At 46.3% G+C, this 16,343-nt stretch overlaps 1 protein-coding gene across 8 annotated transcripts in view; it reads right to left on the bottom strand.

The window, feature by feature from the left end:
* Nucleotides 1-800: 800 nt before the first annotated feature.
* LOC118771442 (rho GTPase-activating protein 12-like) overlaps nt 801-16,343 on the bottom strand; it is a 61,421-nt gene continuing 45,878 nt past the window's right edge. Inside the window, exons 4-20 of one of the 8 annotated variants that reach the window (XM_036519441.1) lie at nt 15,436-15,576; nt 14,662-14,742; nt 13,718-13,840; nt 12,321-12,386; nt 11,529-11,603; nt 11,045-11,106; nt 10,485-10,566; nt 9,588-9,710; nt 7,332-7,433; nt 6,904-7,002; nt 6,383-6,485; nt 5,709-5,828; nt 4,698-4,796; nt 4,473-4,550; nt 3,643-3,777; nt 3,152-3,257; nt 801-1,841 (exon numbers count right to left, since the gene is read on the bottom strand). In XM_036519441.1, the coding sequence (XP_036375334.1) occupies nt 1,667-1,841; nt 3,152-3,257; nt 3,643-3,777; nt 4,473-4,550; nt 4,698-4,796; nt 5,709-5,828; nt 6,383-6,485; nt 6,904-7,002; nt 7,332-7,433; nt 9,588-9,710; nt 10,485-10,566; nt 11,045-11,106; nt 11,529-11,603; nt 12,321-12,386; nt 13,718-13,840; nt 14,662-14,742; nt 15,436-15,576 (1,770 nt within the window). In that variant the 3' untranslated portion in view covers nt 801-1,666. The remainder of the gene's footprint in view (nt 1,842-3,151; nt 3,258-3,642; nt 3,778-4,472; nt 4,551-4,697; nt 4,797-5,708; nt 5,829-6,382; nt 6,486-6,903; nt 7,003-7,331; nt 7,434-9,587; nt 9,711-10,484; nt 10,567-11,044; nt 11,107-11,528; nt 11,604-12,320; nt 12,387-13,717; nt 13,841-14,661; nt 14,743-15,435; nt 15,577-16,343) is intronic. The other 7 variants (XM_036519442.1, XM_036519443.1, XM_036519445.1 and 4 more) reach the window with 7 other exon arrangements.

Raw genomic sequence — 16,343 nt, 5'->3', positions numbered from 1 at the left:
TGATGCTCGTCAGGCCTGGAGGGAACCTATGGCTACGGATACAATCTGTGCAGACAATCCCTGGATGCTCTGATTTAAGGGAACCCCACCACACACACACACACACCCACACACCCACACACCACCCCCTCACCCCTGCTGTTATCTACAGTCTTAACTATGAAATCACAATGACAAACTAGTAAGTGACCACAATTGGGCCAGAAATGTCAAGCGTTTCAGTGTCCATCACTATTATTGCTCATGTTCAAAGACTTAAATATTATAGAGAGATGAATCAATAGAACAATCTCAGGGGTGTGTCGCATGGCTTTTGTACTGTATGCTGTTTTTGAATATCTGTCAGCATCATGCCTCAGTTAACCTCTACCATTTCAAGTAAGAAAATACAAACAATAATTCTTTATGTTTTCTTTATTCAGAATAGACATGACAATGTCATCAACAGCAGTTAGTCTGTAAAATTACATTCAAAAATGTGCAGTTGACCAAAACAGATAAACTTCCAAAACCAGTCTTTTTTTTAAAACAATCTGTCTATACTGTTGAATCTTTATACATCATTAGTGATTTTTTCCCCAGTTGCTAACAATTGCAATAAAAGAATCACATCTTAAACATCTGTACAATAGATTTCTGGTCTGCCATTTTTTTCACTTCAGCTGTACATATGTTTTGTAGATCTTTTCTGAAAGGCTGTTTCAAATTGTACCATTTTCACCATACTTGTAACAAACCCATGCAACATTTGTTCCAGTACCGTTTTTTAATAACTGCCAGGGAAATGATATTTTTTTTTGTTTGTTTTTTTTTGCAGAGCTATAGAAGCATATGGTTTTGATCTGAAATGGCAATATCAGGGTTGCGTTTGTGAGAAATGTCCACTTCCTATTCCAGTAACTCCAGGAAAAGTGAGAGATAATGTCTCACCTGTTGGCCTGCTCTTATGCATGTCTGTTGCAGGGCCGCAGCACAGAAGTTTAAGTAGCTCATTAAATTATACAATGCAGCTCTGTACAAACACCAGGGTGAGATCAAGTCCTCTGTTTATTTACATCAAACACTCAGCAGTTTCCTAATTCCTGAATCGGGTGCGGTTATTCCATAATGCTGATATGGTGAAATGGCAGTCGAGGCGTGCTTTTATAGATCTATCAGCCGACTCCGGTGCAGGTCTGATACCGCTGAGATCCTTGGTGAGGCCAAGCCCGCAGGTACACAGCTGGTCCAATCCCACAATCCCCTCTGTCTCCCAGTTCAGCCAATAAGAAACTCCACCACTGTGACCCCCCCCCGCCCTCACCAACCTCAAAACTGTCCACAAGAATTGCGCGTCAGGAGCTCTCCCCTGCCTATCCCAGCCGCAGAGGGGAGAGGAATACCACTCACTGCACAGCTCTGCATCCACAAGGGGGCGCTCTTGCACCACAGCACCCTGGAGCAAGGGCTCGCTCCGCAGCAGTGGCAACCCAAAGAAAAACATGCGTATATGGAGCTCCGGTATGTTAAGTGCAAAGTAAACTAGTCCATTTGTTTCAGTTATTAATAGCAGAATATTTATACGTATATTGATATTGCTTGGTCCACAGCGAGAGTCGCAGATGTAAGCTCGGATTGTTGCGTGGTTCGGGCGACTTGGCAGGGCTGTCCTCTTGGCCGGCCGGGTCTACCTGCCGAAAATGCCCTCGTACTCCGTCAGGATGAGATCCACAATCTGGTTCTGGTATACCATGTGCACGGCCATGTTCCCGGTCTCGGTCTCGGGCCTTAGCAGGGTCGGGCCGAACACGATGGCCACGCTTTGGGTCGTCATTCGGTTCACTTCCCCATGGTCTATCACTCTGGGAGGGAGGGAGGGAGAGCGAGAGAGAAAGAGAGAGATGAGATTATGACGTTTTCACTTGGCAACACAGAACAGCTGCGAGCTTTCAGAAACTGGCATTTAACATGATAACTGGGTCACTCTACACACATGGGAATGGTCTTTTCACGTCATTTTAAAATACATAAAACACAGGGTTTTGTTGCCGGTACGGTGTATGACATTAACTTGCGCTAAAGGAGCAAAGCAGCAGCTGGTCTTATCTCCCTGCGTGTCCCAGAAACTAAATGTCAAACTCGCTTTATACTGTGCAGCGGAAACTGAGCTGGCCCTGAATTCAAGTACAGCGTGTGATTAAAATGTGTGAATGTGACCAGGGAAATGTCACTTCCTGTGGCTGAAAGGAAAGGAAATCAGATGGGCATCAGTGTCTTAACACACACACACACACACACACACACACACACACATATATATATATATACACACACACACACATATACACACACACACACACACACATATATATATATATACACACACACACACACACACACACACGTAGTGAATGGAATCAATTTCTTTGTTCAGACACATCAAACTAATGCAAAGTACAAAAGGCCCTGTTCATGTATTCAAATTGATATCAGCTAAGTTACTCCCCCTTGACTACAGGTCATGGTTTTTTGACAGCCAGCAGGAGCCCTAGAGTCTACAGAGGTAGAATGAGAGAAGCGGTTTGCCTCTGATGGAGAAAATCCTCAGACACACAGCCTGGTCCATCTCACTAAGTCTAGAACTGCAGACCTGACCAGCTGACCATCGCTGGGCTTTGTGGATCCATAAACAAGTACCAGTGTGAGCTACTGCAGTTTAGTTTCACCGGGTGTGTGAGCAGGGAGACGTTACAGTATCATCTTTACGCTGAGAACAGTGGGTGGGTTCAGCACACACAATGCTTCTGCGAGCAGGAGGAAATCTGAGACTTGAAAGTAATGCAACTCTTCATTCATACTGCATGAGTTCGGTAGGCCTTCTATTCTTTCCTCTGTGTTTTAGCAGAAGGCTTCAGTCGGACTTTGGGTACCTCCCCCTCCCCACCCCCAAACAAATTGATCCAGTATTAGCTCACCCAAATCCAAAAAAAAAGGCTGAAACTGATCTAGCCAGTAGCAAGCAAGGCTGGACCAACTGGAAACTGGGAACGGTTAGGTGGTATGTGTAACTGAATAAGAGGGAAGTCAAACATGTCTGTTGTGGAACTGATTCAGTGTTTTACACAGGATGATATGGGATCAGAATCTGTTTCACAGCTAAAGCTCCGCTTACTTTCTGAGGTGCTTGAAGAGAACCTGCATTGTGTCCTGGTTTGGTTTTGGCAGCTGTTTGATCAGGTCTTTTATCAAATGCACACGCTGATTGTAGTCTGGGCATTCTTGAATTGGAAAAAGAGAAGAAACGTATAACATTCTAAAAAAGGACACACTGTTCATATGCCATTATATAAAATGATACATCATAAAGATCAACATTCAATCATCAAGTAGATTCATTTTTAGCCACTTTCCGTATATTCAAGAGGAACTCCATGTCAGAAAAGAAGATGAGGATCTGTATTTGTAAAGGACTGAATAAAGGCATACAGTATTTGTATACTAAACATAGTAATCTTATATCAGTGTGTGACTGGCTGTATGCACAGCCTCTAAGTTCACAGAGGCAGGGATTGATAATGCACATGTGTAGTTACTAAACACCTAATGGGACACTTGTACAGTACTGGAGAAGTGGGTCAGGTCAGGGGACCCTCTGGAACTCACTGATGGCGCTAACAAAGTCGTCAAAGGAGCCGTAGGTGAAGAGGGGCTCAGGCAGCTCTCGGAAGAACATCTTGAGCGCCCCCGTGGTGACGTGGATGTCCTCCCACTTGCCGTCCTCCAGGTTCACCTTCTCATCTGAGGCACATTAAATTACATTACATTACAGGTATTTAGCAGACACTCTTATCCAGAGCAACGTACATTGCTTACAAAATTAACAATGTTATCCATTTATACAGCTGGATATATATATTTTTTTCTGAGGCAATTCTGGGTTAAGTACCTTGTCCAAGCTTATAGCAGGAGTGCCGGCAACCGGCAACCTTTTGGTTACGAGTCCTGCTCCTTACCGCTGTGCTACACTGCTGCCCCACACAGAGTGAGAGCCAAACCTCACACACCCCAAAGAGCCAGCATCACTAGTGACCGAACGGCCATTTATCACACACTGACTGTGGGACAATGATCGTTTATCACTGATCTCGAGTAACGCTGGGACAACGTAGCTGCCTGCTTTGTGGAGTACACTATTTATATCCACAGGAGCATGCTAAAAGACTGAGCTCCAAATTTAATGATGACTAAGCGTTCAGGAAATTAACCCATTTACCAGATTTAGGCTACAGTTTCAGTAAGAGCCTCTGAGTTCTACCAGCACTCTACAGGCAGATTCAGTTTGATGTTGCATGTTGCCTTACCCACACCCACGCACACACATGCACAGACATGCACTCAGCTGTTTACAGCGTTAAAGTGCAGGCTCACTGACTACTGTAGTAGCTACACACAGTGAGGTGGAGTCATAAGATGTACGGGGGCGGGGTCTGTACCGTGATTGACGGCGAAGCGCAGTTTCTGTATCACAGCCAGGTTTCCGCTAACTCTGTACAGGCCGTCCACGTTCAGACCTACAGAAGAGCAGGAAGAGCATGACTGCATTACTGAACCTCCCCTTCACACTTTCCACTCACCACACTTCATACGCAGCTGTACGGCAACCACAAAGGCCTTCAAATTAATTGTGACTGACTTTCACATTACGTGAGTGGACGTACCGGTATTTTCCACATGGTCGATGCACATCTTGACGAATTTTGGCACCGTGGTGTTCTCCCTGTGACACAGGCTGGTCAGACTGCAACCAAACACTTGATCTGTGACAAGGGAGGTGGAGGGTTAAATGCTGTCTCGTGTTTCATTTCACTAACTGATTACATGCGCAGTCATGAGAATGCCTGTGTAAATGAGCGTTTAGCCATGTAAACTGTAGCAAGAGAGCCGTAAGAGAAGACAGACACAATGGCAAGATCTGAGCAAGAAGATACAAAGATGTCCGACCGAAGAGGAAGGTGAGGATATTACTAAACTGCATGCAGACCACAAGCAATTATTTGATCCATCAACAGACACTCAAACACAAGTAGGTGAGAAAGCAAACAGCCAGGTGTCTTGATAGTTGTGATAGGCGGTATTCCACAATATCTCTCTGACTTGGAAATGCGTGCAGCTTGGTAAAACGTTCAGAAAGGTAGTGACATACTACAAGCCCGCGCTTTCAGAACTTGTGTCACACAGTACCTGTCAAAAGGTTGGGCACACCTGATAAAGATAATGGGAATGCATTCAAAGACATTTTTATCTAAAGACGTATGCTTAAATGCTTGAAATTTGTTTCTTAGACAAATATAAATAATGTAGTTGATGTCTATGTATGAACCTCTTTCCAAAAAAATTTAATTTTTAAAAAAATATTTTTTGGCTGCTTTAAAGAATATACAATATAAGATAGCTTTGATTTGTTTAACACTTTTTTGGTCACCACATAATTACATTTGTGTTATTTCAGTTTTGATGTCTTTACTATTATTTTAAAATATGGAAAATGGTAAAAATAAAGAAAAACCCCTCTATGAGAAGGTATGTCCAAACCTTTGACTGGTACTGTATGTCAGCGTAGACTCTGACAACTCTACAGCAGTCAATTGACACAGTGAGAGAAACACATGACTTCACATGTTTCAGAGAGGGTGCAGTGCGTTCCAGGCTCTGGGTGCTGCCATCCCTACCTTTAATGTAGCCCTTGTCTCTGACGGCCTGCAGCGTGGGCCGGCGGGTGAGGAACTTCTTCAGCTTCACTCTGGTCTTCTTCTGGTCAGAGGAGTCCATGCTGGTGGAGTTCTTCATGGCTGGAGGACCACAGCAAGGACAGCTTTAAGATCTCCCCTGTCATTGTTCTTAGGTATTTACTTATCAGTCTCTTCAGTCTTATCCAGAGCAACATCGAAGGCTAAAGTAGCGTTATAGCGCGGCAGCAACAGGAACAGCAAAAGAAAAAATGCAAAACAAAAAAAGAACAGAGCAGACAGAAGTACAGTGCATCAGTGTGGAAAAACAGGGCCAAAATAAAAAAACATTAAAAACATTGTGCTAAAGAATTGCCCTTCAGAAAAACAACTACATCAAACTAAAGTGAGCATAGAGCCTTTAAATAAAAGCAACACTACCTTAAGTCACAGTTTTTATATAAATACATAACAATAATTCAGCTCATTTTACCACAATGATACTGGCTAATGAAGTGAAAGAGCAACACTGCATCAAAATTCATTTAGTGATACAATTTAGGGTGGCAAGCATGGGGACTACAGTCTGAGGACCAGTGCCTGATGGGAAGGTGGAGGTATCAGCAGAACACGGCGAACAGAGGAGGGGCAGCCAATGGAACAGCACGCTCTCTCACCTCTACCCTTCTTGGAGTCCCGGTGATCCTTCTCCTTGTCGTGCTTCTCAGTCACTGGGGACTCGGGCATGTCCTCCTCGATGGCCTCGTCCGACTCCCAGGCCTGCAGGGAATCACAGGTGTGTTAGTCTAAAAACTGCCGAGGGAACACTGACATACCACAACTCTGTCAGTTTCAACAGTCCCCCGAGTCTGGCTCCACTTTCTAACTGTGTGAGGCCTCAATAACTATTTAATGAGTGGAGCCATCATTTTCCACCGAAGACTCACCAAAGTGCTTTCCTGTGGAAAAGAAAGCATTTTGATTGGTTCACATGTGTGGATGGTCGACAGCACAACTCATTAAGTGATACTGGCAGTCTCACTACTGAAATTGTGTCACTGTGTTGCTGACAATAAGTCAACATCTGATACACATTATTGTCTGTTGTCTAATGTGCACACACACAGAGCTCCCTGCAGAGAACAGAGAGCTGGAGCAGAAAGGGGCTTCCTCTGGTCCGGGCTCCGGGCAGACTCACGTGCGCGCTGATGGTCTCGACCAGGGCTTTGAACCACTCGTTTATGATGCCGTCATTCTCCGACTGAATCAGCAGCTCCGTCCCCTGCCGGGTTTTCAGCTGAAGAGGAAAAGCACACAGAGTCAGAGGAGAGCCCCTTCTGCAGTCTGCATACTGAGAGAAGGGGAAGGCTTTGGGCCTGGCCACTGCAGCACAAACATCTGTAGCAGCACCACTAATGGTTGACCCAGATACACTATCACTCACAACCAATCACACCATATCACACTAAGGAATACCATACGTAGACCATCCCTTTTTGGAATAAACACATTTCAGTCCCATAAGTCTTTTTGGAATACACTATAAGAGGTGACACCATGCTTACTGTGAAACAGATTTCCCAGCAAATGGAACCACAGCGTGTTATCAGCGGGCAGGTGTTTTACCTCGATCACGTGCTTCTTGCTGGACTTGTCCTTGGAGGCCCAGTCCACGGAGCCTCCTCTGAGGTCCACCGTGAACTCCGGCTTCGACTGGCTGCCGAACTTCTGAGCAAGAGGCAGAAAGAACAGCCGTCTTTATTAGGGAGGAGGGAGGAACCGGGTGGCGCCCCTGACCCTCCTCACCAACATTCCCGAGGGAGGCAGGGGGGGATCTCATCGGTTTCGAATCACCGCCCTCGCTAATGAGACCCTCTTGCACAGGCTTCATTGACCTCAACACTGGAAGTGAAACCGGCTGTCACACCGATGTCTTTCTCCACAGGCCGCTAGCAAAGGGAATCACCTGGCCCGATTCGGCACCCTTTCTCACAGGCATGCAGTCAGGGAAGCAGCCCCTCCACCCCCAGCTCCACCCAGCCACATCCAGCCTCCTTCAAACGTCATGCTGTTATATTCATAGTGCAAATGAGAGCATGCAAGGCCAGCCAGTCCATACAGCCCCGGAGCTGCATGCACCTACAGGGAGCTCAGTCTCATCTCCCAATAAGCAGGCTACGCCGCGGCATGAGACGCTGCTCCAAGGCCAAGCTGTTCCCCCAAAATCAGGCCCAGCTGAGGGAGACGACTGTAATTGCGTTGGTCAAGCAACGGTTCCACTTAAGCTTCCGTTTTACAAAACGGCCATTTGCTGCAAGCTGCTCCACAATCAGAAGATCTTCACCACCAATTGCGTGGAAGTCAGTGACCAGCAGGTAACAGCTTATCGCAAAAGTCCTTATTTCACCCTTGGTAGGGGGGAGGCCATGCGCCCCAGAAGCCTGAGAAAGATCTCCTAAAGACCCCCCCCCCCCCCAACAGAGGACTGCATCAGCAGCAGGATCTAAACATGCAGACTGCTGCTTGATCATCACTGACGACACAGAGAAACTCATAACAGTAACCTGGAGTTTAGGTTATTGTTAAGATGATGGTCATAGTTACTGATGCGATGCCCCATAACGAAAACTGTACTGTGAAGAACCTTATGTACTTTAAGGCCAGACAGAGAGCATTAAGGTAACATATTGCTGAATCCTTATATACATTTATGAAGATGTTCAGTATGTTGAAAAGTTCTCTCTTACACTGAAATGAACATTTTCTAATTTAAATTAGCAAAAAAAATGACAACTACCTAACAAAGTTTATAAGCCGGGGCTACATTTCATAGCATACCCTGTTCACAGTCACAATTTGTCAACAAAAAAACTGGTTCATTCCGGTGTGTGATGCAAATACTGTATGTTACACTACATACACACTTACAATCAATAAATTTCATTCTGCACCTCTGTTTCCAGCCACCTAAAGAATGTTTGTCATGATAACAGATGGGGGAGGGGGTCTAACTAAAAATCCTGTCAACGGAGTTGCAGAGAGGCGGGGTCAGACCACTGGCATGGTCCTTACTTCCCTGGTATTGCACTGCCCCCAGTCTGGGGACAGTGTTGCTGTAGGGCTCGGACACAAGGGACAGGCAGCATGCAGTGGGGGCACACTGTGAGCATGCCACTCGCACGTGTACACAACAGCCTGCTAATCGTGTCCCCAGCATCACAGCGCCCCCCCTGTCCGCCTGCCTGGGTAACCACACCCGCAGAACCCTTCAGACGAACCCACTCCCAATCACTTCAGATGGTGATGATTCCTGGAGATGGCAACCTAGGTTCACTAGTGTTACGTTTATGTATGGTGCAACTGTTAATGTCATTATGGTATAATTGTTCTATATGTTGCCATTTACTGCGCATGCTCTGGGCCCTGGTTTGTTTGCTTAACACCATGGCGGCAATATACAGTATGTGAGCAAGTTCAAGTAACAGTAACCATTTTGAAAGTTCATTCTGTTCCTCGTCTGTCTTCGTTGCGAGATGAACAACTAGGTTCTACCTGTGTGACATCACATTTTGTTCTTGTTGGAACTTTGTGTTGTCAAATACAAATCTGCCTTTTCAAGGGACGTTGTAACAACACACATCAAGACATATCACGGGCCTCTAATTTGTGATGTGTTACCTGGGAGATGGACAGCTTCAAAATCAGCTAAAACAGTACAAAAGTGAACCTAGGGTTGACACCAATCTCAAGCACTCATCCCGGCACGATTCCACAATGAGAGATCTGGGGCCACTCCCACATCCTGGGTCTGACCAATCGCAGGCAGAGCTGACAAGAGTGCAAGCATGATGGACAGGAGGCATGCAGAGAGAGAACACATACAGTGGCAGCCGGGCCAGGCCCAGAGTACACATAGGAGACAGCGGGGCGGGGCTTGACCGAGCGCCTCCAGTTGCTTAGCAGCGAGAGGAGCAGCTCAGGGATCGAGCCGCTGCGGTAGTATGACTTGATGGAGAACAAGGGGGAGAGAAGTGGTTGATGTCACAAAATAAAAGTTCACAGATATACAGAGGAGAGAGAAAAAGGAGAATGGCAGCACAGCACAACTGAAGCCGAAAGCCACACGGTCCCGGGATCCTGACCCCCCCACCGCCACCCCCCCACTCCCCCACTCCCCCACTCCCCAAAAACCTGCTTCTCCTCTCAGTTCTGTTAACATGAGAAAAACTGCATAGTGCATTTACATGACTTCATCAAGGCCTTTCAGAAATGTATTCATTCCCAACAATTCCATGCTAGTCAAATATCTTCTTTTCAGTTATTATAGAATATGTGTCTTGACCCAATCAAGCATGAGGCAGAAAAAAGCCTGACAGCCACATAATACAGAGAGACACATCAGCAACAGTGGTCAGTGGGCAGTTATGCAGAAGAAATGAAATTGTCAGTACATGTTATGCCCCAGCCTCAGAACATATGACTAATGATAAAACCCTTGCTTATGTAAACTTGCATTTGAAAACATTTTGCGACGATCCTAAAATAGCATTAAGTCTTTTCATTGGATGAGAGAACTATGACACAGTGTAACATATGCTGTTATCATCATCATCATCATCCCGGATGTGGCAAGGTGAAATTGATAATGTATGTGTGATCCTAGAATAGAAACTGAATCTACTGTTGACACATGGTGCCATAAATTAAACAAAGTAACTGACAGCAGGTTCACACATTGTGACAGACTGTATAGCAGTCTGACGGTTGACTGACACATACCCAGCTGGTCCCGCCCCCCTGGCTCTTGGCGAAGAGCAGAGAGTAGCCCTGTAGCACTGTCCAAGATGAGGTCCAGTTCTTCCTGCACCCAGAAGCACAGAGAGCCAATGTCAGAAACGCACATTCCTCCAAAATTAGAACCAGACACACATCCATCAGAACCAGACACACATCCATCAGAACCAGACACAATGCTACCAGAAGCAGACACAATGCTACCAGAAGCAGACACACATCCACTAGAACCACACAGAGCTGTCAGAACACAGGGTTCTTAAACCTGAGGCTCTGCTCTGCTGATGACTCATTTGAATACGCCATTTCACTATTACACAATTTGGGTCTAATCCTCTGTTCTTTATTGCTGTACTGGAATTCAGTAGAGAGAATTCCGGTCAGATCTGCATAGTCACGCATGTTGTTACAGACGCAGCAGCACGACACAGTCGAACCCTCAGCCTCGCTGTAAGAGCTGTTCAAGACTGCGTTTCGGGGAGGCCCAACTGCTCGTCCGTTTTGTACAAACGACCACACAAACGCCGGCTTCATCCTATACCCACCGAACTTTCTTCCCATTTTCGGTGATTTTGGTCACGTTCAGAACTCCGCACTTCTCTGAAGGCTGCAGAGGGGGGAGAGAGAGAGAGGCGTCAGGAGAGAGGACCGGGGGCATTGCGTGTGGCACGGCAGCACACAAGGACAGGAACAGGGAAAAAAAAAAAAAAGGGAAAAGGGAAAAGGCCCCATTTCCCAGAGTGCCGAGGGAAAGCGGGACATCCCAAAGCCTGGATGCGCGTTACATTTATCCCGGGAACGAGGACACCTCACACCACACACCCACAGGCAAAATGACCTGTTCACAGTAAGTACAGGCCGGAGCAAAAAGGCCTCACTCCCGGGGACACACACAGAAGTATAGGCGGCCGGTGATCAGGTGGCAGGGAAGGAAGGGGATTGTGGGAAATTCACCCCGCTTCCTGCCAACACCGTCAGCTGGTGAAGAGACGAGCGGGCGGGGCTGTTTAGAGGAGTGGGGATACTAACGGATGAGGGGGGCTTGGGAGATGAGGGGCAGGAGTCTGAGTCAGAGAAGCCTGGCTTTGGGCCTGTCGGAGAGTCCTAGGAATGAGAACGACAAAATCAAAGCATGACTGCATTGCAATGGGGACAAAAGGCAAAATGATCAGAAAGGTTTAAACAGATTAATGAAAAATCAATGGGTCACTAATTTCAAGTACTCAAAGAAGTGCAGCAGGATCTCTAAGGGACCAGTTTTGGATTTATTAATTTGGATGCACGCTGTTAAAGCAATGAGCAGAGGGAAAGGAAAAGTTGCTGTATTTCTCTGCATTTCGCATATATACCCATGTCCGTGGAATGAAATTCATACTGGGTCACTCTGCAAATTAAATCACACACTTAGTGTTCCAGTTTCATATAGTGGCCACAGAACCAAACAAAAAGATCCAAAAAGAACCAAACTGAGATACTGCTGCTCTTATTTGTTGGGTCATATTAGATTCAAAGGAACCAAAGACAGATAATAGAGAGGACAGATAATCCCGACCGAGAGCTCCACCTTAAAGAGAAAGACATAACCACGTTACTTTCCTGTACTACTTCCCTCTAAGCCACGAGGAAACCCAGACAAACCAACACAGCAGGGTACACTTCCATTAGTTCTGGCAAGCAATGAATATCATTCACTTAGTTTCATCCCCCAGATCATTCGCCCACAGTTAGAATCATCAGCCGTTGCTACGGTTACGTCGCTGCCTCTGATTGGTGGAGGGACGCAGAGAGGCGGGGAGTAGGGCGGGTGTTGGGTGTACTGACTTGTTCCTGGTACGGAGGGGAGCCTGGGAGTCGCTCCGAGCGGAAGCGCCTTTGTTTGACAGGCGGCTGCAACAGAACCACAGAGTCTGGAGTCTGGGGTAGCCTACACAGCACCGCTGACTATACACAGATCACAGGGTAGTGACAGCTCTACCTGTACTACCCTCCATGGCACAATACGAAACACCACATAATCACACAGCTGAAGCCAGCTGCATTATACCCTATGTGTACTAGTGTAGATATGTACTAGTTTAGAAGTGACAACGGAGTGCATAATGACATAAAGACAAACCACTGTTGAGGATCCTCTGCAAAATGCTTGAGAACCTCCAACTGCAACAGAAACGCTGGGTTATGTTGAAGTGCTTGCGAGTATACAGGAATGTGCAGAACACTCTCCTCAGCAGAACTCTGAACAGAGTCACACCTGCGGTAAGGTAGCTTTGACAAGCCGCCTCACTGGATTTCAAAGCCTTCAGCTGCTAGTCTGATGAGGTCAGTAAAACATGTGCATATTTGAATTAGCCTCCAAGCAAAAAAAAAAAAATTCCACTTCCTCTATGTTGAAATGGGTGACAAGTACAAACACTGTTGTTTAGTCATTTTGAGGTTATGAAGTTATGGAGTCACATTCTTCAAAAGAAAGACCACCCGCACAACCAACGACTGAACTAATAAATTACAGCAGAATTGTACACTTATGAGGCTGACATTCAAGTGACACGGAGGTGACTAAGTAGCAAAGGTAAGAGGAAACTGACCTCACCTCACTTGTAACAGTGCTCCATACACCCTCACAGAGTCTGAATTACACCCAGCTATACAGAGAGGCTCATAAAAAGAGAACATAGACCATCTGTTGTCCAGACTAACCCCACAGATTCTGTCCTTGATGGAATGTCCCAGAATTCCTCTGCTTCATAACACCCCGTGTCTGAAGCCGGCCAACCAGTTTAACTCAGTCATTAGCCGGCAGGTGCTCTGACACTCTCCCCAGGGGTCAAAACATTTTCCAGGTAAGGTTCCAGGTGGCAGTCTGAACTTCATGAACACACTGGATAGCTTTGCTTATGAAAACTGCGTCTGTGTTGGCTGCGTACAGATTATTTGGCAAGCCAAACAGCACTCAACCGCACCTCAACAAACCGTGCTTTCAAAGAGAAGGAAGTAATAACTGACGTAACCGCTGCTTTAGCACAGTAATAGCAGTAGGCTCTCTCTCTCTGTTATAAGACTGCTCTTCACATGAGGAGCCAAAATAAACGAACACACACAAAACAAGGCTTACCCAGTGACTTGGCTTTGAAATAGCAGTGAGATGAGTAAAGCTTTAACCCAAGCACTGAGCATCCTACCTCCCAAACCAAGCAAAGCCTCGGAACCCAAACTCTCACCTTGTCATTGGTGTCCAGGACATAGGTGCTGTGCCTCCACTTGGTCAGCACTATGGGCTCCTGCTTGCGGTCCAGACTCCGGCTCTTGAGGGCGTCTCCTGGCTTTGGCGGAGAGAGGTTGTACTAGAGAGAGAGAGAGAGAGAGAGAGAGAGAGAGAAAAGAGGGGACCGAGTATTAGCCCTGAGGAACTCCTCATGCGAGACCAGTGTTTCAAATTAAAAACACATCCTGCGATATCTCTCTTCTCACTGCCCAGAAAACCATCTGGGAGCACGGGCCAGCACACAGAGAAGCAGCACGGTGCCTGTGTTGTTTTCCAGGATTGCTGTGGAGAAGGGTGACTGGCTTTTGCCCCGCCCTTATTGCTGGGAGTAAAATCTTGCGGCTATTCTGTGCCATTAGTTGTGGTTGTCCTAACCAGATTACCAGCGGCCCAAATTTAGCACTTTGACTCTCAGATTAGAGCACTAAGTCTCACCCCAGCAATGAGTCACAGGTCATGAAACACATTAATGCAAAGTGGCAGCGTTAATCACTGAGAGGTGGAAGGATGGAAACTGGCTTATACTGCGTGTTGGTTTCTGATTTATGAACGTGGGCGTCCAATTAAGATACGGGCAAATGTATCAGTCAAAACGTGTTAGCAGGTTGAGGTGATGTATCTTCAATTGACTTGTGAGCCAGTTATTAACAGCCCTGCGAGGAAACTGTGTGTGTCTCTGTGTGCCGTGTGTGTGTGTCTGTGGGGAACAAAGGAAAAATACCACACACAAACACACACCAAAACACACACACAGCCTGGCTCCCTCCTGTACTGGGGTCAGGAATGTGGAGAAGTGGAATCACTCAGGGAACACACTCAGTGAGCATGTTTAACATGCGAGTGATACAGTCCTCACTCTGCATCACTCTCAGGTAAGTCAGGCCGAGTTTGCACACTCACTTTGGGCAGCTCCCATTCCGACCTGGAGCCATCAGCACTGTAGTAGTACGGCCGTCCCTGTTCATCCACGTGTTTTATCCACTGAAACACAGAGAGCATTGAGGAATATCTACACAAATATTACACAGAGGAGGGGGGCGGGGGGAGCAACGCATTCACACCGCACGCCCAAAGAGCTAAAGATATACGTGCGTACCTATTTAAAGATACAGTGCAGTCTGTTTGATTTTTATGACTGGAGTTCACACAGGTTTGAACAGATATCAAACTGTTAATCAATTTCAGTATAGTAAGTCTTATAAGCAAAGGGTACTACAGTGTTGAAACATAGGAACAAACCATATCAGCACAAACAAATACTATTACATTAAAAACAAAATGACACAAAAAATGCCTTGTGTGGGCATGTTTCTTTGAGAGAGTATGCGTGTGTGTGTGTGTGTGTGTGTGTGTGTGTGTGTGTGTGTGTGTGTGTGTGTATGTGTGAGTGTGTGTCAGACATCCATCAGATATGTTCCTGCAGACGCTGCCAGCATCATATCACAGCATAGCGACTAGAATCAGCCCACCAATCCCGTCCCTGCCACGCCTCTCCTGGGGTTCCGTGGCTGCTGATAGGGCAGAGATGCGAGCAGCCGTGGTGACTGACAGAACCATCTAAAAGCGGCAAGCTCTGATCTTCCCCCTTCAGCACAGACCCAGGAGAGAATTGCAGCAGGAAGGAGAGAGAGAGAGAGGCAGGACAGACAGACAGACAGACAGAGGCCCCAGTACCTTCTCGTTATTGTATTCACAGACATACAGGGTATGTCCGTGCTCATCCAGCTCCTCTGACCAGCCCCTGGGCGGGGACCCGTACTGACTATCTGATTGGCTGGAGTAAGTGCTGTGGTAGTTCTCTTCCGATGACAGAGGCTGGGATTAGCGGGAGAAGAATGGAGAAAAGAGAGAGAGAGAGAAAGACCAGCCTGTGATTCCCAGAAAGAGGGGTTGGGGGGGGGGGGCAAGTAGCAGAACAATGATTCTTCAGACAAAATGAGCACCACTAATCATAAGCTACAGAGGACACCCAGAGAGCCCAGCCAAGCACCTGCCCACCAGAAAAGAGAGGCGTAAGAGACAGCAGTCACATGTACCATGTTGCATTTCACTTCCGAAGAGACAGGGAACCACTCTAATGATATCTGTCCCTTTCAGGGTTTGTAGAAAGCGTGTAAAACACGCCACAGAGTTTTCAGTTCCTCAGACTGGAGCAGTCCCATTTCTTCTTCGAGTTACAAGCATCAAGCCTTGCTGTGAAAACTCACTCATTCATTTAGGAATTCAAATTTCATTTTAGAAGACATTGATATTGACTAAAGAAGATGAAATGTTGTAACACTAAGAACATAGACAGGGGAAAAATGTTTACCAAAACTCACTCTTAAAGTTTGTATTTTTAATTATGCTTGGTTGCTCATGGAAAACATAACATGTATAAAGCATAGAGCGGGATTTTTTTGCATATTGTCAGCCTTTGAATGTGAGGTCAGTACATTAATGGCATGTGAATTTGAAACAGGACCTGCTGACCTGCTTTACTATGACTAGTGAGCTTGAGCTTGCTCACACAGCTGGCTGGTGCTTAATACATTTGGCCACCGGGTGGCAGTGTGGTGCTATTTTGCAACTCCCATTCGTGT

The sequence above is a fragment of the Megalops cyprinoides genome, chromosome 24 (genome assembly GCF_013368585.1).
Source record: "Megalops cyprinoides isolate fMegCyp1 chromosome 24, fMegCyp1.pri, whole genome shotgun sequence".
NCBI classification, from domain to species: Eukaryota; Metazoa; Chordata; class Actinopteri; order Elopiformes; family Megalopidae; genus Megalops; species Megalops cyprinoides.
The sequence above is the reverse complement of the archived record's forward strand: the minus strand, read 5'-3'. Positions and strand labels throughout refer to the sequence as shown.